Consider the following 24,405-nt stretch of genomic DNA (forward strand, 5'->3'; position numbering starts at 1 on the left):
TGATGCAGATGTCCCACACGCCAGTGCGAGGGACAAATATGGTGGTGGGAGCATTTGCATGGGCAGCCAGTGGCTATATCTGGGGGTGGGGGGTCATTTGACCCAGGAACCATCCACCTGGGTCACACAGGGGCACATTTTGCCTTCCTTCCCCCCCCCACCCTTTGCCCATCCCCTAGCCAACCTCCCTGCCTCGTCCTCTCCCTGCCACCCCGGGCCTCGCCTGCTGCTCTCATAGTGCTTCTGGCTTTCTCCAAGGCACACAAGGAAGATGAGTGAGTGAGCGAGCTGCAAGGGGCATAGGAAGCTGGGTAGGAAGCTGGGAGGGAGGCCGCTCTATTTGCTGCAGCTTGCTTACTTGCCTTCTCTGCACAGTGGCAGTGGGGGGGAGTGGGGGAAAGTTTGGCAGGGGAGTGGGGCAGGGAGTTTAGTTTGGGGTTGGGTGCAGTGCCCGGGGCTTGCCCCAGGTGCCTTTTTGTGACAGTATACCACTGCCAGCTGCAAGACCCCACACAGCTCTGCGGCGCCCCAGTGCAGAATATGCCTCGGCTGCAAGGGCCTGTGCTGGTACTGGAGGGGTGGCAGTCCAAGAGTGTATGTGGGGGCGGGGCCGACTTCAGTTGGCTTCCAAAGGGCTTTCAGCCTGGGAACGGCCCCTATGCCAGCAGCTGACTTTCAGTACAAAAAAGTGTGTTGTAGCGCATTCAACTGCATTTTTTGGGGGGCCAGCCAGGTATTTCTCTTGTTTTCTCTGCTTGCTACATTGCCTGAACCCCCTTTGGAGGCAGCATCCTGGGTCTGTGGCTACTGCGAGGATGTCCTCCTGGACAATTGCACTGTTAGTATTGGGGTATCAGTAATAGAATGTCCCAGGCCGTATGGGCCTTTGGATCTGTAAGCCAACCACAAGAAGATCCTTTCATGTCTTAACTAAGCATGCATTCACAGTCTTCAGAAACAACGTTAATAAAATAGGTTGCAGAAGGAATAGAAGCCGGGGAACAAGCTCTCCTGTGAGTCTGTGGGAAATAAGACGATAGACTGTGAACTGGGGTGAGTAAGCCGTTCTGTTTACAATGGCATTCAAGAGGAGAAGACAGTACATAGCATTCTGCCAAAGACCCTGTTCTCATAGCAGTCTTTGTTTGTATTCCTCAATTTGTGCTTTTCAGTTTTGATTTGTTTGCTTTTTTCCTCATCTCCAATGACACCAGCTACGTGATTTTGTCATTTTGCCATTTGCTATACTGGAGATGAATGGTGAGGAAGGAATTTGCTTGCCTGTTGGCTTGCTTTAACAGACCTAGCCGTGCAGTCATAGAAGGCTCATGGTGCAGTCCTTCTGTGACGGGCTTTTCCATCTCTGACTACTTAGATGGTGCTGATATTTTGCCCTTGGGATCAGACAAGCCTGGAAACCAGCATATGTCTGTGAAAGCCATTCTTTGCTGCACTTTGCCTCATGTTGCAAGTGTGGATGTCCTCCAGTGCGCACGCGCACTATGCTGTTGGTCTGATGGATGCATTTAATAGAAACTCTCCAATCCATTAGTTGTTCCTGTTCAGTTTTGTTGATATCTAAACCCCTCCCCCTCCACACACAAATTCTTATTATTATGAATCACACTTTATGTTCTACATGCAGGTACAGATGCCACTTGTTTCTATAGCAACCATAAATATCAGGCTACATCACCGTTCAGGTCCAACTATTATTTTCAGCCTGATAAATGATGCCGAGCGGCTGGGGTAAGCTGTGTACACAGTGGACTTTATCTATAAGCCTGCACTTTTTATCCCTATGTTTCTCTTAGAACATGTCCTAATTGCTCTGGGTTGCTCTTGAGAGTTCCCCTCCTTCGCTGTGTAGGGACAATTTGAACATCTGGCACAAACACCTTTTGAAAGGGGAATTGATGCTGGTGTACAGCTGCTATTTTTTGGGCCTAGGGCAGTTTTTATCAGTGTCAAATACCCAACGCCTAAGGGCCCAACTGGATGATTAGATTTTGCCAGCATTTTAAACAAGGTAAGTGTGTGTGAAGGGGGGATGATTCAGATCAAGGTCATAGCATGAAGTGAGGGGGTTTAATCCTACGGCTATTGCACAGTTATATTATCCTTTGGAGGAGAGTAAGCAAGGAATTTGTTTGCTTGAAGGAAGAGATGCAGTGGGCCCTCTGGAGTGCACTTGAGTTTTCTTTTTTTTTGTGGGTTTTGAGGATCTCCCATTACAGTTCTGTGGGAATCAAGGAACTCTTCAGATTAGTCATCTTTTTCGGGTGCTCGGGAACTAAATATAGCGGCAAAGGTAATTCTTCATTTAGGACCTGAACTCCTTTTTTGTTTACTGTTTTAAATCCAAAGGCTATGGTCCTAGTTGCATAAAAGATAAAATAATATTTGAGCTCCACAATGGGAGAAGAAGTATGAGCTGACTACCGAGAGCGCCTGTGAGGGATAAAATGGCAACTGCAACACTGGGAGAGAACAGGGATATTTTGTAATTTTTTAATTCTAGAAAGGGGCAAGTTAGGATTTTCTCATGTGTTGGGAAGTTATCTGTGATGTAGCAGCAGCAGCAGTAGACAAGGTTTAACTCCCCACTCTGACATAAGCCCAGTTTCCCTCTTTCCTCTCTTATGCAAGCACAGCCTGCTCCAGTCGAGGAGCGCCAGTCTATGGGTCAGCTTCCAGATTTGGAAGCTGTGGAGCTGCACAGCGTCCTACCACTGAAGTAAATGCCTCTGTGGTGGTGTCCATGCCCGTTTGCATGGCGATGATGGCAGTGGTGCTGGCACAGGGGTCACGCCACTTCCAGTGTGGTTTGCTCCTGCCACCTCCTCCAGTTTGCACAGTTAGAGTGATACCCTTCTAAGCTCATTGAAGTCAGTGGAACTAGAAGGGTGAAGCTCTGCTTAGGTCTGCATGGTAAGAAAACCAAGTGATATCATTATACTTCATTAGAGAATTCTTTAGGTGTCATTTTAGATTCTCAAAGAATTAATTTTTAAGTTCACATGCCATTATAAGCTATCATGAGTAGGTAAATATGCTGCATTTGGGTTTCGAGTGAGAGTCAGAGTGAAAACAAACATAAAATAGTGTTGTGTTAGTTCTGGAACGATTACCTAAAGCGCGCCGACGCACGCACGCACGCACGAACACATACACACACGTAAAGCAGATGATTTTCCAAACCAGTATATAATTAAACAACTGTGCAGAAATAGGATGGGGACAAAACAGAAGGGTGTAGCTCTTATTTTGGATGGCATTGCTATTATTTTCTCCTATACCCCACCTCAGTTTCATAACAACTAAGCAGAAGTCAGGCAGCACTTTGAAAAAGGACTTCCATTTAAGCAGAATGGTACCCTGCTGTCCATTATAATGCATGGGCTTCGAAAGATATAACTCTTCCTAAAATTGGCTGTGTTGGAAACTCAGCTGCGAATCAGGAGGTCCCTAATTGAGATTTTCTTTTTGCCTTGAACTCACACAGTCCCCCTTGATGTGTGACAAACACACAAACCCCATCTGTAGTGTGAGGGATAATAATACTTACAGGATTAAAAGGCAGCATGTATGAAGTGTTTTTAATATTCTAAAATGCTATTTAGATAGATATAGAGACTTACCTCTGTAGATCACTTAGATTCTGGAACGGAAACTACTCAGTATTCATGCAGGGTACAGAAATGATGTAGAAAGAAGCGAATGTGCTACATTAAAATGTGATTCTGGGCACGACAGCCTCGGTAATAATGTCACTTCAGAAACGTATGTTGATTTAGTTTCTAGATTAATGCGCTCCATTTACTAGTAAAAAAGATCTCAGTTGTACCTTCTTGTTCTACTAATCCATCTTCATCCTTGATGGCAAAGTCCCCCCTCCAGTTTACTCCAGGATTGCTCTGCTACGAGTCCTGCTTCATTGCTCATAGCAGTGTAAAATCATTGTACACATTTATCCCTGCTTGATGAGGGAGAATGGGATGCAGAGCCAAGTTTCCCACCCCACCTGCACAGTCAAGAAACGTACATGTGTGGGGATGCTGCTAGGTGTAGAATTGCCAACACTAGACCTATATCCAGCCTTTGAGTTGACATGTACACTTTCTTGTTATTGGACAGTGGACCGTCATGCCATAAAATGAAGAGATGACCAGATCATCTTTGGAAGCAGCAATCACCTGTTGAGAGGGGAGAAAGATTAAATGTCATCTCTATTTCTGTATTTCCTATTCTCATTAGGGCTTTAGAATGTTTTGCTTCAAAAGCTAATAGATTCAGAACTGGTTTTACATTGATGTTCCTGTCATCTCAAACCTAGAAAACTAGTACCAGGAGAAAGTCCTTGGCTGGATAAGACTCACAGTGCTTTGCATGTAGACTTGTGACCTCAGATAAAGACCCAGCTGACTGTCATTTAACACGGTTCTTGATTCAAACCCAGCAGTGAATAAAACCAGCTTTTTAATGGACTAAACTCCATAAAAGAGAGCCAATATTCTTCTTACAAGCAGCCAAGGAATGACCTAGAATTAAAAGGAGTGAAGGGAAAGGGTGTCTGTTACTTGAATCTCCTAACAACTCAAAACAATCTGAGGCATGCACTAGTTAAATCTTAGAAAGTGCTACAGGCAACCCACCATTACAATTGCCATAGGAAATTATTGTTAGTCGTTATGTTGATAGTTCACGTTGTAGGAATTACTAGCAGATGGGGAAACAGATGACTCAGAAATACAGTATTAGCAATCCATATTTTTTAAATCAAAGTACCCTAATAAGTCCTGTAGCATCTGTGAGATTCGTTTAAGCAGTTGCTAGGATGAACATGTTTTTGAAGCAACTAAAACATTGTCTACACAGATTTTTTTTACTGAGCTGATGTCTGTTTGGTTTAAAAGTTCTTAGATCACTATTCTGGAAAAGTAACCAATGGTTTTCCATTCTCCCGGTTAATAGCAATATTCACTATAGAATAAGAATATGAATTTTTCATGAATACTACTGATATGGACTGGAATGTCTGTGCATGCCTATAGTTGCCTAAACTGGATTGTGAGCATCAATGAGCAAATTACTCGGGGATCTTAGAATAACTACATGTTACTCCAACTACAGCAGGGCTTGAGCAACTAGAGTAACTTTTTCCTAAGTCAGTACCTTATTGGCATGACTTAATGAAGGAGATAAAGGAGATAATGAAGGAGATAAATGGATCCCATTGGATCCATTCACCTCCTGTTGAACGTGGCACAAGATGCTGTTTAGTCTCTTGCTCTGTTTGCAGTGAAGGAAAGTGCCTCTTCTAGATGAACAGATCCATGAGATCCAACCTTCCATTTTAGCCCTATGCCTTTGAATGAATTGCAGCACCCAATATGTGGGTGGGGAGAGGGAGAAATTTGTTCTTAAATGGTTGTAGCAATTTTGCTTCGCTGTTGATTTTTGAAATTAAAAGGGGTGGGTGCTCAGAGCTGAGTGGGTAGAGTACATGCTGCGTACCGCCACAGGTTTGATCCCTGGCATCTCTGGTTTAAAAATCTGAGAGTGACTTTCATGAGACTTAGAAAGTGGCTATGGCTACCAATCTTGATCTTCCTTGATCTGAGATTGCAAATGCCTTAACAAAGACCAGGTGCTTGGGAGCAGCAGCAGCAGCAGCAGCAGAAGGCCATTGCTTTCACTTCCTGCATGTGAGCTCCCAAAGGCATCTGGTAGGCCACTGCGAGTAGCAGAGTGCTGGACTTGATGGACTCTGGTCTGATCCAGCAGGCTAGTTCTTATATTCTTAAAGTCTCTCTAGTCAGACAAAATAGTTGCTTCTGGGATAAAAACCGAAGACCTGACTTCCCTTTCTCCATGATTGTTGTTTCTGTTACTATAGACCACACACTCTGCCAATAAGAGTGGCTGCATACTGGCAAACTTTCCAAAATTTGGCTTAAATTTTCCTAGATGTTTGTCCCTGTTTAAAAATGGCTAAAGCTGTATTTTTGTTCGTTGGTTTGTCTGTTTCAGTTAGGTCAAAATTGCCCAGGCAGATAGTCACAATTCTCCTTTCGCTGACTATTTTAGTTGAATGATCTCTTAATTTGGAGCTGATGTGCTGGTTTCCCCAGTGTTTGTATTGGAGGTGAGGGTTGTTCTTTGTATTTCTTGCTTTGATAGATGTACCTCTGCCTGTACCAAAATTGCTTCAGCTTCCTATGTGACAACTAGGCACATCTAATCAAATGGTCTGCTATTTCTTAGGCAATGGCTTTCTTCCTTTGCTTGAAATAAATGTATAACACCGCCAGATGTTTGGAGGAAGAAGAGAGGGAGGAAAAGTTTCTTTGACAAATTTCCATTGAGTTTTAGAATAAAGACTGACAAATGGCATGGAATTGTAGCTGAGAGGTGGATCCCAGATGCCTCAAAATGTAGGTGCTTTGGAGGATGGAGTTCTATGATATTCAGCTAATTGTGCTTCCAGGAAACTTTTACGATTTGTCTTCGTTAGCATCTACTATTTTTTGTTTTTTGAAGTATCAAAAATATCTTGTTTCGATTAACACAATGGCCCGTTTTCAGCACCTCCGTTGTCTGTTGGATTCAGAGCTACAGAATTTATTTAAGCTTTCTGAAATGATACCACAGTTTTGGGGTTCCAGGATCGTATGTGGTGCTGATGCTCCCCAGTAATTTCCATACCGAAGGTGAGAGGTTTACTTAGTTTATTTGACAGCTGCCAAATACGCTCCAGTGAAAGACGGAAGCCCTGGAACCCCACAGAGTCCCACACAGTTAATGTCTGTTTGCTAGCACTCAGTGAGCATGGAGGAGACAGTATTCTTGAACACATGATGCTTCCTTATGCTGAATCAGAGCACTTCTGTCTATCTGTCAAGGTCAGTACTATCTATTCTGATGGGCAGTGGCTCTTCAGGGTCTCTGGTAGAGTCCTTTCGCATCACCCGCTACTATTTGAGTTGAATAGAAAGGCTGAGGGTTGAATATGGAACCTTTTGCATGCAGAGCACACGCTCTGCCACTGAGCCACAGTCCCTCCTTGACTTAAAAAAAACCCCATTCAAGTAGAGTGGAACCTTGGTTTTCGTTGGTAATCCGTCCGAAAAGAACCAATGAAAACCAAAACCGATGAAAACTGAGGCAAACTTTTCCATATGAATCAATGTAAATCCAATTAATCCGTTCTAGGCGCTCCAAAAAACATACCAAAACCCTTTTTTTGGTGAATAAACATAGTGTTTATTTATGCTGAAAACAGTAACAAACAATAACACTAGGACCAGCTTCAGAGCCAGTGGATCAATGTTGCACCAGAAAGCTGTCCAAAGGGGTCTGTTTCTGACGCCTCTTTAAGATTTGTCTGAAATGGGGCAAGACATTGTCATTAAACAAGTTGCAGACACGGCCTGCAACAGCTTTGTCCGGGTGATTTTTCTCCACAAACCCCTGCACCTTACTGCAAATTAATGAAAACCGAGGCAAATTTTTCACTGAAAAAATCGATGAAAACTGGAACCGATGAAAAGCGAAGGCAATGAAAACTGAGGTTCCATTGTACTGCCATTCTAAAGTAATTGACTTCAGTGAACGTAAAAGGGGGTAACTGTTTCAGATGGCCGGAGTGATCATGTCAGGTGGAAAAGGAGCTGTACCTGTTGTTTCCACAGTAGCACATACATTCATCTGACCCTTCAACTGCTCATCATTCTGTTTCAGCCTGTTTTCTATGAACTATAAAAATCTACACTCATTAAAACAAGTAGGAAAGAGGGATTGTTGTGGCTGAGTAAAACTTTTCCTGTACAGTAATTTGGGAAATCTTTGACTATCTGAGGACGAGTTTCTTCATCATGCTGCTCTTGGAAGTGTAGCAATTTAATTGGCATTTTAACAATCTGCTCTTGGCTGTGGAACTCCATGTTTAATTTCAAAATCGATTGCTGCTGTTGAGAAAACAGACTCCCTGTGTATACCACATTGTGTCACTTTGCACCCAAACGTTGGCTTCTGTTGTGTTGTGGTTCTGCCCACCTATCTGGCAACTTGCCTGCAACAAGTGATGCTTCAAAGAGTTTTGAAAATACTTCCCTCCCCTTTCCCTGGTTGCTCCAAACAAGAAAATGACTAATTTTCCACAATCCTGTGCTTTCCCAGCTAGCAGTTCCATTGAAGATGTGTGCTGTTAATGTATCAAGGTGTTAATAGTAACTTTCCAAACACAACTGACTAGTACAGTGCAGATGATTCTGGGAAGTTAAATGCAGGAGGGAATGTTTTACCATGTACAGAAGAATTGACAATTCTGGTGACCCTTATAGAGTGTGAATCTAATTCCTCTGCTATTATGGACTGTGAAAGGCAAAATATAAGCAGTGGAAGAAAGAGCATGAGCGATACAATCAAGCTGCTGAGTTAAATTAGGAAATCTTTGTAAGTATAGTTCACAGAGTAAGTTGCTCAGGTAATAGTAATATTTGTCTTAGAGGTTTTGAAAAAGCAAACTAGATGAGAATGCGTTAGAATGTTTGATGTTGTTATTTATTTTTTATTTTTTGTCGTTTAGAACGGCCTTCCAGGAACTGCCTTGCAAGGTAGGGCTGTTTCAGTATGATAGGCATGTTACTCTATGGCACTGTGAAGGTAGGAGGCTTGATGAACATCTGTCGGGAGTGCTTTGCTTGTGTGTTCCTGCAGGGCAGGGGGTTGGACTCAGAGGCGTAGAAAGGGGGAAAGCGCCTGGTGCACTGGTGTGTCCTCTGCCCCCGTTGTGCCCTGGAACGCCCCCACCACACCCCCACAGGGTGCGCCCCCGGTGTGTCATGCCCCCTGCCCCCTTGGAGCTATGCCTCTGGTTGGACTTCATGGCCCTTGTGGTCTCTTCCAACTCTACGATTCTGTGATCAAATAATAATTCCAGCATAAACTTTCATGATCCAGAGCACTATTCTTCTTCAGAAGAAACTTTAGCTGGATTGACTCTATTGCTGTAATGAAAATATTTTGATTTAATGGAGGAAACAATTGCTGAATGCTCAACAGCATGGGAGAGTAGGCTGAAAGAGAAGCAACCAACTTTTGCCTTGGAGAATATTGCTGAACCCAATTCTGTATGGTCCTTTTAGTTTTTTATATATTAGCCAGTGGTACTTAATGGCAAAATAATCTGTATACTTGATGCATAAAAATAAGACCAGAAGTCCAGCAGGACCTTAAAGGCTAACAATATTTATTCCAGCAGGGGTTTTCTTGAATCAGAACTCGCTTCCTAAGCTGCTGTGAAGAGGAAATTATATTCCATAGTTCATAGGGGGAATTACAGGAGAAAGAGACTTGGTGGGAATCCCATCATAATTTTTTTAGGCATGCTTCTGTTCGTTTGGAACTGAAAGATAATAGGATGTTACACATAATGGATTATGAAAGAGGTTAGGGGGCCCAGCCTCCCTCTCTCTCAGAGGGCGCAGATAAAAGTGTAAACAAGTAGGAAAAATAAACCATAAAAGGAAGAACAACTCTGCATTATAAGCAAATTGACATCAGTAATAGACTATGTTACAAGCTAAGGAGAGCCACTATTTTTTTCAGTGGGTCCTGTTGAGCTGTTGGAAAGTCTAGTGAGTAAGGTAATCCAAGTTTCTTTTTGAGCCAGGGTGAGTAGTAGTGTTTAGTTTCTTGATGCGTTCTGATTCAGCACTTTCAAATTATATGTTCCCTCCGACAGTTCCTTCCCCGCCCCTTTCTTTTGTGGAGCAGTAGCTTCCACATCCACAACAGAATATCCAGAAGATTAAAATATTCCTGCTCTGACTGATGAATTCTACAATTTCTGATGTTAATTGATACTTTTTCTCATGCAGGGACCAACTTATTCATCCAGGGTAGAAGGGCACTGCCGGCACATATTAAATTAGTTGATGTGCAGGCAGTGGCGAAGCGCCAACGGGGACATCCGGGGCGGCTTGTCCCGGGCGCAGGCTTGCAAGGTCACGTGGGGGGCGGAAAAATTCCCTGCACACTTCCGGGAAGGAGGAGGGGCGTGGCTCGGTTTGACTGCACGATGCCGGAGAGGAGGCCTGCGCCTTTTGGCTTCCAGCCGAGGGAGTGCTCTCCCCGCCTCCCCTCCAGGCAGCCGGCTGGGGGTGGGCGGAAGAGGGAGACAGCCAACGAGCAGCAGCAGTGACCACTTCCTGCTTCTCTCACGTGTCTGCCGCCTCCGCCTCCCAGCACTTTTAATGGCTCAGACCCTCCAGCGGCCACAGCACCGACTTGTTTGCCAGCCCTGCTGCTGCCGCCCCCATCAAGGGCTGAGAGGAGCGCAGCACACGGTGAGGGGGCGTCCAGATGGGAACAATGGGGAGAAGGGGGGTGCTGGCCAGGCGGGGGGGTGTCTCCTGGGTTGTGCTGGGCGCGGGGGGGGGGGAGGCTGACCACAGTGGGGAAGGAGCCCTTTCAGTTTTGCGCCAGAGATGCATCTGGATCTGGTTGGGGGCGAGATTCAGCCGGAGGAGGGTGTGTGGAGTGTGGAGCATGTGTGTGTGAGGAGAATGCAGAAGGGGAGGGGCTGGCGTCCAGGCTTCCTCTCCACCATTTGCCGGGACCCACAGAGCCTCCCCTCCTACAAGCCGAGTTTTCCCCTGCTGCTACTTGCAGAAGTTGGTGCCTTGTTTTGGTGTCTTGGCTGTTGTGATGGGCCCGTTACTGGGGCGCAAAGGGCTTTGGACTTCTCCCCTTCCCTGCTCCCTGCGCCTTTCCACGGTAGAGTCTTGGGGGCAGGGGAGAAAGAAACTCCCCCTTTCCTGTCCTTTTCCCAAGAGCTGCCCTCTGCTTTTGTTTTGGCCTTTTTTTTTTGGTTTTAAACTTTTTTTGAACGATCCCTCTTCTTCCCTCTCACCTCCCCTGGCTTGACTTGCCTGGAGTGCATGGGCTGCCTCAGACAAGAGGGACTGGGGGGGCCGGGGAGCTTGCCTCGGATTGAGCTCAGCAGGACCCGGCTTGTGAGTAAAGGGACTCTGCTGGACTGTTGTTTGGGGCAGCAGGACTCTCACATTTTCTGGAATTGGGATTTCCTCAGTTTTTTAACTCAGGAACTCACCCATCCCCATCAAAGGTAAACTCAACCACTGCAATTTCAAGCAGTTGCCTCCCAAAATCCCTCTTCTAGTCAACTAAAAAGAACCTCTTGAAGTGCAAACCCTCAAAGCCAGTATACTCTGAAGTAAATCCCATTGAATTCAGTAGCAGTTACTCTCAAAGTAAAGATGTGTTTAAGATTGAGCTAGGCTGTTAAGAGGGGTCAGCTTTTCTCCTTACATTTCCTCCCCATTCCACACAAGGCTACACTCCTTTGTAAGAAAGCAACATAAATAAGGGTTCAAATAAATAGACGTGTTTCCTTAAAAGAAAAGGGGGGAAAATGGGTGAGAGTAAAAAAGAAATACAACACTGTTCCAATTCCAGGTTTGTAATATAAAAATATTTCCACTTTCCCCTCAGGAAGGTGTTTCTTGCACATTCAGAGAAAGTTTCACACACACACACCCTGCCCCCCAATCATCAGAAGTGTGCAGGAAGTCAAGGATTCTGTGGGAGTCCCTCTGCCTTTATGGAAGGGAGGGAAGGAGAGAGAAGTTTAGGGGCATGACTCCAGTGGAAGAGCATCTAGTTGGCATTCTGAAAGATCCCCAGTTCAATTGCTGGCATCTCCCAGTTTAAAAAAATCAAAGTAGGGAGGTTAAGGGGTTGGAAGACTTTCCAACTGAGACCCAACAGAGCTGTGTCCAGTGAGAGTGGGCAGTGCTGACCCCAACAGACCAAAAAAAAGGTCTGGCTTGGGTATAGGGCCTGCTTCCTGTGTGGAGTCCATGTGGTTTTCATAGTGCTGTGCCTCCAGGAGAGTTTTTATCTGTATTTTTTTAAAGTTGGTTTTCCAGTCTTTCTCTTTTTTGCTGATGTGCTTTGATAAATTGGCAATTTGGTCAATCCATTGTGTGCGTATGTGTTGTGTTTATGGCTAGCCAAATGCCTATCCTGTTGGTTTAGAGTGAAGTGTAGACTGGGCATTCTTGGGGCACTTTGGCATTTCAGAATAATGCATTTTCAATCCCACTTTCACAATTGGTTTTGCAAGTGGATTTTGCTCTTTCGCTACAGTAAAAAATCCAGCTGCAAAGTGCATTGAAAGTGGCTTGAAAATGCATAATTCTCATGTGTGATAGTGCCCTTAGCCTCAACTTCCAAAGAAACACCTTTAGAAGGTGATTTTGCATCAGTTCCAGTAAAGCATCATTGTGGACCTGCTGCTCTTAGAAAAGTGATAAAAAGGAAAGTCTACGAATTAACTTTAACATATGCTGATCTTAAGAGGGATATGAGAGGGTGATGGACACACTTTCGGAAGAAGACAGCACCTCTTACCTTGTGGTGAGAAGGTGCTGTATTTGCCCAGGGTTGTTTTTTCAATGGAAGTATTTATACCACCCATATTTTTTGGCCTTTGAGGGTTAACCAGTGTTCAGAAATGTCATCAAAGAAAAGAGTAGACTGTGTTAAGACATTGAGTATTGAAATCAAGATTTTGTCTGATCCTGGTGATAGTATCAGAGTCTGAATGTTTATCTGCTTCTGATTAAGTACATATAATATTTATACATTGATTTGTACTGTTAAAATGTTGTACTGCCATCTTTTTTGACCATCTGAGTCCTCCAGAACAGCTTGCAATACAAACACATCCCACAAATTGCAAGCTCTGCCAGCCTCCCCCCGCCCGCCCATCCCAACACACCTCCTGCCCATGGATCACAGGGGTTCAGGGATGAGTGTCATACAGGAAAAACAAATGAAAGCCATTTAGAAGTTCCTTTTTGGGCCCTTTTGTTTTATTTTTATATATTTTTTCTCAGCAGTAATAAAACATTTTGAAAATGTCAAAACAATATTTCCACTGTGTGGCATGAACCATTGCTGTGTTCAGATTTGTGAGTTGGGGCATGTTCTACAATGTGATGGTGACTGAAATGACCTGGTGCAAAAAATTGTTGTTTGGTTGTGGTTGGGGAGGGTGGTCGTCTACATGGGCGGGGGCAAAACTCAGATTTTGCCCCGGGCTCCATTTTTCCTAGCTACACCGCTGTGTGCAGGTGGATGAGGCCAACATGTTATAGCTGATGTTGTTAGGTCCCAAACTAAGTCCCAAACTTGATGTATAGTCATGGGAAATGTCACAAGGGAAGGTATCTCCTTTTTTAAAAAATTTTTATTGTATCATTTGAATTTTACAGTTTATAATAATTTCCTTCTTCATACATTTTCAAACAATACTTTCCCCCCCTTTTCTCCCTCCCCCATTTCATCTTCTTTATAGTTTTGTCACACAAACAGCAGTATTCTCTGTAGCCTCTTCTCCCATATTTCTTCATTGACTCGAGCTTCTTTCATCCAGTCCACGTATATTATCCATATCTTCAAAATTTCATTCTGTTTATCTTGCCACGTCTTATTTTTGGTTAATATATCGAAAATATCAAGTGTCACTTGTTCCCAGATATATTCTAACCATTTCTGAAATGTCCATTTTTTCTTTTCTTTCCAGCCCAAGGCTATTGTTGCATGGGCTGCTTTAATCATTATTTTATACATATAACCATATTGTTTATCCACCCTTCTGTCTTGGGAAGGTATCTCCTTAGCTGAGTTTGGTAGGAATTACACCAAGTACTTACTACAGATTCAGGGCTACGTATCCTTTTAAATTACTGTATTGTCAGTGTATTTGTTTTTTAAATGTCATTAAAAAAATTTCCCCCAGCTTTCACACCAGAAGACTTTAGTTCTCTCCCCTATTACAACAGAGCTTGGTTGCCCTAGGAGATTCTCAACAACAAATTCCATTGTTTCAATTGATACTTTATAAAAACATAATACTTTTTTTCCATTCCAGAATTGTTTTCTGGTATAACAGCATAATTAAGGGTACAATATATGTTTTCAATTATGTAGACAAAGGATATTTTTGGACTACAGTGTAGTTTCACCAGGAAATTGTTTTTATCTGATGAAGCAACGGCATGTTCAGTGCCAGTGAGTTTTCTTCAGCAGGAAGCAGGGTTTCTTTCAGTTTAATCCTTCCTGAGAAATAATGATGATAGAAATAATCAAACCAATAGTCTTTTGCCTACCCTTTCCTACTTGAACTGTGGGGCTTACAGATGTTTAACTTGTAACTGAATTACATTTCAAAAAGGAACTGGAACGAAGGTGCTAAAAATACTGCAGCAAAATGCTGGTATTTTTCGATGCGAGACCCTTGTTTGCAGAGATGGCTTGCTCATTTCATTTGTTCATCGCTCATGTAGATTTCTGGGTGGTTTTTGTTTTATGGAGTGTTTGTTCTAGCCCGTTCTTTCAGGTAAGTGCATTGAGATGCATTCAGGTGCACAGCATTTTAGCCATGTCCCATTGAAGCAAATGTGTATTTTCAGTGACCTTTTGCAGTGCTGTCGCTGCTGTATATTTTCAGTGACCTTCTGTTGTTGCTGTGCCAAGCGTCTAATGTGCAAACAGGGACAGTGTTTGGGGAGGGCAACATCTTAAAATTGCTAAAGTGAAAGTATACTTTAAAATGCAGCTAAAGAATGCAATTTAACGTATCCTCACACCTCTTCCTAGTCTTTAAAACCACACTTTTGAAGGTAGTTTGGTATTTTGCTCACAGAAGATGTCCTGCCTTACATTTCGGAAGGCCACCAGAGAGGGGGTTTTTCTACTGCACTTTACTTTGGCATTTTGCCAACCTGATGATGCTCTTTAGTAGTCAGAGCACTGCCGCTTAACGGAACTGTAGGGAGAGAATAAATCAAAATTCCTGGCCAATCTGAAAAGCAGAAGTTCACAGTTAAAGCTTACTTTGTTTTAAATTAGCTGGACGTGTTGCACTTTTTTATTGCCTGTCAGCTGGCTTTTCTTTCCTTTTTTTTTTAAAAAAAAGTCTCTTCCCCAAGTATAGTCAATGAACTGTTTTAGCTGCAAATACTGAGGCTGGTCATTAGCTTACTTCAGAGACCACCGTTTACCTTTTGTGTCCTACAGATAAAACCCTCCTCTGTGCCCTAGCGCTGCGTGCAGTGAGGTTATCTGCCACCAGGAGCAGGATCCTTACTTGTCTCTCAAAAGCTTATACTCCCAAAATATTGCTGGGTTCTAAGATAGGACTGGCCTTGAAGCTACCCAAAGAGGGTGTTCCTCACTTTTGGCCTTCTGGAGTGGATCTTATTCAGCAGTTTCTGCTTCTATTCATCTTTCAGTTCTTACCACATTTGTCAGATGTGGGGGACAATTGTGTTCATTAGGACTTTTACTGTGTTAATGTTATTTATTGTTTATTTATTTAGTATTTATTTACTAAATTAAATTTACTATTTATTTACTATTTATTTACTAAATTATTCTACTGCCTTTTTGCCTCTACTGGGGCCACCAAAGTGCCTAACCGATTAAAAACATACTTAATTAAAAGTCATTAAAACCAAACAAAAACTCATCATGATGATGAATTAAAAACAGAGAGAAAATGCTTATGAAGATGTAAAAACAGCAATTAAAACCTTGGCCAGTAAGGAAAGATCACTCAGGAACACTGAGGCAAACAAAGGTCTTCATCCACTGGCAGAAGATGGCAACAGAAGGGGAAAGAGGAGTCTCCCTAGGGTGAGAGTTCCAGAGATTTGGGGTCACAATGGAGGAGGCTTCTCCTGGAATGTTACCACCTAATTTAAGAATGTGAGACACCTGAAGCAGAACCACAGAAGATGTATCCCTGATACACACAACAAATTATAACCAAATCCCAGAGAATAGGTCAGTATTCATAAACTCCTGAAAGCCACTTGTGTTCATTGATATTGAAGGTAAAAAACTAAAGAGAAGTAACATCTGGTATCACTATTTGCCCTGTTGGTCTGGGGTCTCAGTGCCTCTTCATATGAGACCACTGGAGAAATGTCCTTAGTTTTTTGTAGCCATTATACTGTGCTGTTACCCTGAAGGTCTGTGTATTGAAAGAGTTTGCTCCGATCTCAAGGTGCACAAGAAATGAGATAGCGTATGTAAGGATAAGCATGAGGAAGAAGGCACTCTTGCCATCTGCATATAACATGAGCCATGATAAACGGACTTACAACCTCCTGGAATACCATTAGGAAGAATGAATGAATCACCTCTCAAATTTGTGCAATTCATTCATTTTTTTTCCAGTATGAAAGCTAATATTTGGAGGAACTATCCTTTCATTTAATTTTTAAATCTGAAGGTATGTAACTATGACAGGGGTGGCCAAGCTATTGCGCTCCAGATGTTCATGGACTACAATTCCCATCAGTTCCTGCCAGCATGGCCAGTGCTGGCAGGGGATGATGGGAATTGTAGTCCATGAACATCTAGAGCGCCAAAGGTTGGCCACCTCTGCATTATCATAATCAAGAAAGTATCATACTCATTGGAATGGAAGTGCTTCTTGAGGGGTTCTGTCATCAAACTACACAGCCCAACCTCGGCTATTGCTCTTGTTTAGTTTTTTTATGGGGAGTATTTAAATTTTTCATCAAGACCTCTTCCTTCCTGTTTTTACATTTGATATATTAGCTACTAGTTAACTCCATGAATAGTCCCAAGTTACGAGCAAAGTATTCAGTCTTCTTGCTCGTTTGTGTGATCCAGATGACAGTAGAAAGAAAGGTCAGAAATAATATTGCCATTCCAAAGGTCAGAGTTTGTTCATGGAAAAACATACTGCCCTCACAAACTTAGTATTGATTCACAAGTAAGTTGGTTTGGATATCATGTTTTGCGTGTGTGTGTGTGTGCGTATATATTTTGTCATATTAGAATAGAATTGTACTGCAAAGTCAAACATGCTGTGTGTTTCCCTCATGTGGGTATGATTTTGTATTTAATTCATTGAACCGCTTTGTGTTGCCTGAAAGAGGCTAATTTTTACCACCAGCGGAACCCAACTGACACACACAATAGCTGCTCTGACAGGGCTGTGGAGGCACACTGCCTCAGGACAATGTAATAAATATGAACCTCGCTGTTTTGTTTTCAGTTCTGAAACAGGATTATTTCCTGCAAGTACAGGTGGAGGAGTCGCTGCTTGCAGCAGCCTCACTTGCTGGCAGGAATCCAGCCGGAGTCGTTCCCAGCATGCAAATGTCCATTTTTGTAAATAGCCTTCGTTGTTGTTAATGTTTGGACAGCTTCTAATCAATTAATCAAATTCTTCTTCCCCCCTTCATTCCTCCCTTCTTTCCTTTTTTGCAAAACATGCTAATGTACTGCTTAGAGCAGAAGAAACTTGGCTTCAGCCTTCTTTCTTTTTCCTGAATTGAGGCTGTTGTTTCAGGTGGTGTTGGGGCATCCAAGACAATTTGTCTGGAGTAGTTGTGGCAATGAGCCAGTGACTTGATCTAGGGCAGGAGTGGCCAACCCATGGCACTCCAGATGTTCATGGACTACAATTCCCATCAGCCCCTGCCAGTATGGCTGACTGGCCATTCTGGCAGAGGCTGATGGGAATTGTAGTCCATGAGCATCTGGAGCGCCAAAGGTTGGCCACCCCTGATCTAGGGTTTCTGTCTAAGAGAGACCTTTTGAGACCTTGTGAGTTGATTTCAAAGCTGTTTGTTACCACCTGTGTGGCATGGCCAGTGAGTGAGCAAGACATTGACCCATTCTGGACTTACCTTCGGCATGACTGTATGCTTCTCATTGGGGGCGTCCCACAGTTTCTTTTGTGCAAACGGAAGTCTCAGCAGAGAAGTTTCCCTGCCCTGCAGATCCGATCTGCCATTTTGGCTACCCGTCTCCTCCGGTCTCATTTCTGAGCAACCTCCCTCTGGGAAAGTTGCCTGCTGCTTTTTTTTTTTTAAATGTTGTCTGTTGTCTATTTCAAATGCAATAGACCACAGCATTTTCTGGGAAAATAACAAAAGCAGGTCTTCAATCCCGGCCAGAAGAGCTTCTTGAGTGAGCATGAGAAGGCAGGGGAGGTGCCAGGAAACCCAAAGCAAGAATAATGCTTCGTGAGTTCCTCTGCGGGGAAAGTGGAAGGGGCAGGAAAGCCACTCTTTGACAGGTTGCAGAAGCTGTGGAGTTTCTACGGCCTGGGGTGCAGTGACTTTGGAAATGGCTAAAATAAGTTCACAGTGAAAAACTACACTTGATGGGAAGGTGAGCTGGTTGCACAGCAGACAACAAGTGCGCAAATGGCCATTGATGAGAAGGGTAAGAGGGAACAACAGGTGGCATCAGCTTCGCATAGCATCTTACAGGAAGGCGGGTGGTTCTCATCTTGTACATATGGGCATAAGCTGCTTTATACCTAGACCATTAACCCACATGGCCCCAGAATTGTCTGTTCTGATAGATCTCTAAGCCTTTGTTACTGGAAAGCATTGGCTTTTAGTATATATCCTGCCTCTGAGTTATGACTCTTCTTTTCTTCTATGATACGTTTTTGCCTTGTAACATGGTGAACTTGGAAGATGTTCGATGTCTTCCACATATACCTAAAATGCTGCTGTGTGATATTAAATCCCTTTCTCTGACACCGAATAGTGCAATTAGCATAAAAATCATTCCAATTCTTGCTGCATTGGTAGCCTCCTAAGTGGCTGAGACTTGTTAAAGTCCACATACGAGCAGACATAGTTGCTGCTTGTTCCCAATGAAAATCCCTTTTTCTATTATCTCTTCAGAGCTGACTCACTACTGACATTCACTGCAACCTAATCCACAGCCGACATACTAAAGCCCAGTGACATTCCAGGTCACAAGTGGATACAGAAATCTCGTCAGGGAGCTCAATAGTCCAGGATAGCCTCAATAAACTTAATGAAATAAAGTTCATTACTCAAATTCATCCCATATAGATTGTATCTTACTCCATTTTTAATTGGGCACATCTGCAAAATATTACTTCTTTTTGTGGTTTCCTGAGTTCAGCACAAGAGTCTCAGTCTGTGATATAGTAAGCCCTTCAAGTGCATTGCCTGTGCATTTTTCTGTTTTCTGTACAATTGAGGAGTATGAATATTCATTTCACAGTGTGGTGCTTCAAGTAAAATTACCTTGTATTTTTTTTAAAAACCCTGTTCTGTTTATCTGTGTCTGAACAGCTGAAAAACCTTAGTTTGGAAGAGCTGCAGATGAGGTTGAAAGCTTTGGATCCGATGATGGAACGAGAAATCGAAGAGCTCCGTCAAAGGTACACGGCTAAGAGGCAGCCCATTCTGGACGCCATGGACGCCAAAAAACGAAGACAGCAGAACTTCTGATCTTATCACGTCTGAAGTGAAGGTTATCAGTGGATAAAGACGCTGGTAAAACTGTACATAGATCTCAGATTTGAAAGGCAACAGCCTTGAGCTTGACTACGGCTAAAAAAGAGCACAGTGTATATTCTGCAGTCTGAATGGAAAACGTGTCCCATTGTTCATGTTTTAATACAATAGAAGCTTCACATTCCACGACCACATCCCTTTTCAGCTAAGATAACGGAAATGCTGGCTGTTGGATGAGGAGGAGGAGTATTTGGTTCTCAGTAATACTTAAAGCTGTCTCCAAATTGTTCAGAACTGCAGGGCCTTAAGTTGCAATATGAGTTTGCTCTGATTTAAAAACCTATTTATTGTATATGCCTAGGTGGTCTTATTTATTTTTTGTGCTCCTTCCCTTGAAGTATAAATAGAGCCTGAAAATACTAGTGGTTGGTGGAATCCGTGATGGCGTTAAGTAGAAATGTTGTGCATGGTCACACTCTAAGCAAAAATTGCTACTTTATTGTCCTGACTTTGGAAAGATTTTCGGGCTCTGTTTGGCTTATAAGCACAAGCTTGTGTGTCATTGGAGTTTTAGTATGAATTATACATTATTGGGGACTTAGTAATGAATTAGCTGCAATGCAAAAATGCCTATGGACAGAGAGGGCAGGGTGCACTGGAAAATTCTGCTGAGCCTATCTGTGGAAATGGATGGAAACAGCACATTCTTAAACACACTGCATTTATGGCTGGCACGAGAGAAATCTCTGCAGGGCTTTTGTAACGTTGCTTCCACTTTTGCTGAGCGTTACCTTACAGAATAGGAGACAAGTGCCTGTACAGCTCCCTTTCTGCCCCTACCCCGTGTCATACAGGAGAAACAGACCCCACTGTCCTTTTGAGTTCCTTTTTTAAAAATCCGCTGCTGTTTTTCATTTATACTTCATTTCAGTGTCCCACTTTGGCCCCACCAAAAAAAGTACTTCTAACATTTTTGGGTCAGTTGACTTGATTTGCCATTTATTTTTTCCCCGACTTGCTGATTGATTCTGCCCCCTATTAGTTATTCTTATAAAGCTTCTCTGAGAAACTCTTAATTTAAAAGTCAAAGGTTCTGATATGTTGGCACCAGCAGACACAGGATTTTCCATCTCCCTCCCTCCCTCCCCAGCAGATTTCTTGTCAGCTGCTCTTCCTGCCAAATGTCAAACTCCCTTGTGTTTAATGAATAATTTTACTGATTTGTCCTGCTGAAAATGAAAACAGCTTGGGGAAATACTCCTGTGAGTGTCTTAATTACCTTGCAGTATTGTGACCAGTGAAGAGAAAGCCGTGATAATTTACCCTTGGTAAATCCTTGATAATATCTTAAAAATATGAAGCACTTTAAATGACTCTTCCAAGTCTAATCTGGTATATTTTCCAAAATAGTTGTTTTTGGTAGCAAAATAGAACTGCAGAAGAAATCTAAAAGGTATATGTATGCTGGCAAGGTGGCCCCACCCACAGCAGTGTTCAGGTGACAGCAGAAGACCTGTGGTCATTCGGCAGCCTGCCCTTTCCGTGGCAACAGATTTGCTATCCCACAGGTCCCACTGCTGTTGTTCAAGGTTCTTTTGTAAGCCACATGGCCACAGGGGAATTTCTCTAGTATGCTGTCATATTTTTCTAGCATTTGGCAGGTGAAAAGTGTTATTTTTGTGTCGGTGTATCAAGCTGTGTGTGTTTGGTAGCACGATCCTCCTTCTCAAAAGTTTCCTAACATTCAAAGATGACTGCTGAGCTGAGCTGCTCTTACCTCTTCTCCTGACCACGTGTTAATAGTTGTTGTTAGCTTCCCAAAATTCTTGAGGTCAGTAACAAACGACTTGTAAAGAGTGAGGAGTTTAATGGTTAGATATTTTTGCATTGGATTCTTCTACAAATTATTAAACATTCCATCCTTCTTAATACCTGCTGCAGCCTGGGAAACCATGAAGCATTTTCTGAAAAGCCTTAAACAATCAAGAGAAATTGTGAGCATCAGAGAACCATTCCTTTGTGTTTTGCTTGAATGGGAGCTTGCCTGTGTAGCTGCGTGCACACTTAGATGTGTTCCATAGTGGCAAGGTAAACATTATCTATTTTTAAATAACTTTGTAAAAGCTGTTACAGATGCTCACATTTATTTCCCGAAAGGGATGGAGAAAATTGCTGTCCCCCGACCCAGTACTGTTTATTCCAGGGGTAACACTATCTTCTTTCACCTCAGAGTTGTAGCCATGTGCTATGAAACTGTAGTTGATCATTAGTTGTAAACCAACCTTTGAAGATTTTGTGCTGCGTAAAGAGCAGATATATTGTAAGTTATGACTTGATTTAATGGAGCCTTCCTGGAGATTTGTTTGTAACAATCTACAGTGCAAACAGAACCATGCAGATAGTACCACTGGTGGTATGCCCCCCACATCCACCTCGTTCTGTTGAAACACAAGCAGAGATGACCACCACAATAAGCCACTACAGGCAAAGTTGTCTGTTTACCTCTATAGCAAGAGAGTTCCTTGTTACACCTCCAAGCTTTGTGCAAAGGCTGTGCCTTACTACGCTGTGTAGAGGCTTAATCACACAATGACACTTTACTATCACGCGTGGCTCCTTCTGTTTTTCAGAACATCAAAGTCTTAATAATAAGATTTTTTAGAAAAACCATACTAATTTTTAAGCCACACTTCCTACTGTTCTAGTTGAAAAATAAAACTTAACAACCAAAAACCAATCTAGTGTGAACATTGGCCTTGTATCCCCTGGTGTGCCTTATGTACTTTGGTCAATCAAACGTACTCTGACTCTCTTTCTTGGTGTTGTTTTGTGATACATGACAAGCCAGAAGGGGTGATATCAAAAGGCCAGTGGTCAGCCTGAAAAATGTCGTATCTGGAAGCATCGTCCTTGCTTAGATACTGAGTGTCACAAGGACCTTTTTGTCCAAAAAAAAGGTTCAATTCCAACTGAGTTTCTGACTTGGATTTTAAGAGTTTATTGTGTACAATAGTACAGAGAAAAGTTAATTACAAAAATGGTGTGCAAAACTATAATGATGCAATAGTCATAACTACATACTATTTAAAACGTAGATGATATATCCAACTTTTCCCCCAACTGATACACGATGAGACATTTTGGGAACCAAATCTTAAAATATGACGACGATTCAACCAGGCAACAAACTGTACACTAGTAATGAATTTTAGGGACAACATTTACAGGCAATTAGTCTTTTTATTATTCTTTGATATTTATTTATATTCACTGAAACTTATACTGTTTGTGTTCATAACCACTTTTTATCTCCACTGAAAGATGTGCATCTTTTGTAAAGTATTTATTTTACTAAAAACTTGCAATAAAGCCAGTGGAGCTGATTATGAATTAACTGTTGTGAAATTTTAAACCAACTTGATTTATGGTTGTTTCCTGTCCGATATATAAATGTTTTAAGTATATTTCCCAAAACACTGAAGAAAATTGTTTGTTACCAAACATTTTGAATAAAAGTTATTTTCCATCTATGTTCATGATTTTCTTCTTAATTAATATACCAATTTCCTATTAGCACACAATATTAAACATATGTTTGTGAAAGAAAAAAATGTCTGTTGAAATTAATAAGCGTTATTCCACAAATACGTGCTAGTTAGGATGAGCACAATAACCCGCTTACCTTGTCTTTATTTCCGAAGGCTGTTTGCTTTGAAATTTGTATTGTCCAAAAGACTTCATTGTAATACACTTACACCAGCAGGTGCGCTCTAATCTGAAGAACCGAGTTTGATTTCCCGTTCTGCCACTTGAGCTGTGGAAGCTTATCTGGTGAACTAGATTAGCTTGTGCACACCCACACATGCCAACTGGGTGACCTTGGGCTAGTCACAGTTCTTCAGAGCTCTCTCAGCCCCTCCTACCTCACAGGATGTTTGTTGTGAGGGGAAGGAAGGGAAAGGAGATTGTCAGCCCCTTTGAGTCTCCTTACAGGAGAGAAAGGGGGATATAAATCCAACTCTTCTTCTATTGTGCAGATTTCCAAAGGATAGCCATATTGGTGGTAGAAAGTGCCATCAAGTCACAGTTGACTTATGGCAATCCTGTAGGGTTTTCAAGGCAAGAGACATTCAGAGGTGGTTTACCACTGCCTGTCTCTGCATAGCTACTCTGGACTTCCTTGAGGGTCTCCCATCCAAATACTAACCAGGCTCCTTCTGCACATGTGGAATAATGCACTTTCAATCCACTTTGCAGATGGATTTTACTGTGTGGAATAGCAAAATCCACTTGCAAACAATTTTGAAAGTGCATTATTCTGTATGTGCGGAAGGGGCTTTAGACTCAGAGGTCTTATGAGATCAGGCTAGCCTGGGCCATCTAGATCAGGGATTGCCCGTGGTAGACAGTGCTAAGACATGTTGAGGAAACTTGTTTATTCATGATTGGGACAAACCTGGTGTACTCTTAATTTATTCCCCAAAACATGCCTGTCTTGTTCTTGGACTTGCATAATCATAGTGTCTTTCCATTATATACTTGCAAGGAGTGAAAATTAAAGAATTCCTTGAAAGGAAGTCCTCAGTTGAAACAGAATTTGTCATGACATCACTTATATTTTGGCCACAAACCAGGATTGGAAACCTCTGTTTAATTTTGCTTTAAAATTCCAATTTGTAGCAAGAAATTTATTTCTGCTGTGGAAGCTTATCTGGTGAACTAGATTAGCTTGTGCACTCCTACACATGCCAGCTGGGTGACCTTTATTAAATATCTTGGAAGAAGGAAAGCATTACAAGGTCTCTTGTCCTCATGCAGGTCTCTGAAAACCATTCTAGCAGGTTGCAGGAAAAATAAAAAACCTGTAAGCAATTTAATAAGAATAATTGTGATATGAGATTTCACAACCAGAGGAGTCTTCATTTGTCTGACATGTATCTCGATGCCTGAACATTTTATACAATAATTCACATTTACTAAAAAAAAGAAAAGAAAGAAAACATATTCCACAACAATGTGATTAACAGAAATAAATATAATT

The 24,405-nt window shown here is 42.3% G+C and overlaps 1 protein-coding gene across 1 annotated transcript in view; it reads left to right on the forward strand.

The window, feature by feature from the left end:
- The window catches only part of STK3 (serine/threonine kinase 3), a 136,106-nt gene extending 113,212 nt beyond the window's left edge, over positions 1-22,894 (forward strand). The window contains exon 11 of the mRNA XM_048508200.1: positions 19,200-22,894. Within this exon, the coding sequence (XP_048364157.1) occupies positions 19,200-19,358 (159 nt within the window). The 3' untranslated portion in view covers positions 19,359-22,894. The remainder of the gene's footprint in view (positions 1-19,199) is intronic.
- Positions 22,895-24,405: the final 1,511 nt, after the last annotated feature.

This window comes from Sphaerodactylus townsendi, linkage group LG09, assembly GCF_021028975.2.
Source record: "Sphaerodactylus townsendi isolate TG3544 linkage group LG09, MPM_Stown_v2.3, whole genome shotgun sequence".
NCBI lineage: Eukaryota > Metazoa > Chordata > Lepidosauria > Squamata > Sphaerodactylidae > Sphaerodactylus > Sphaerodactylus townsendi.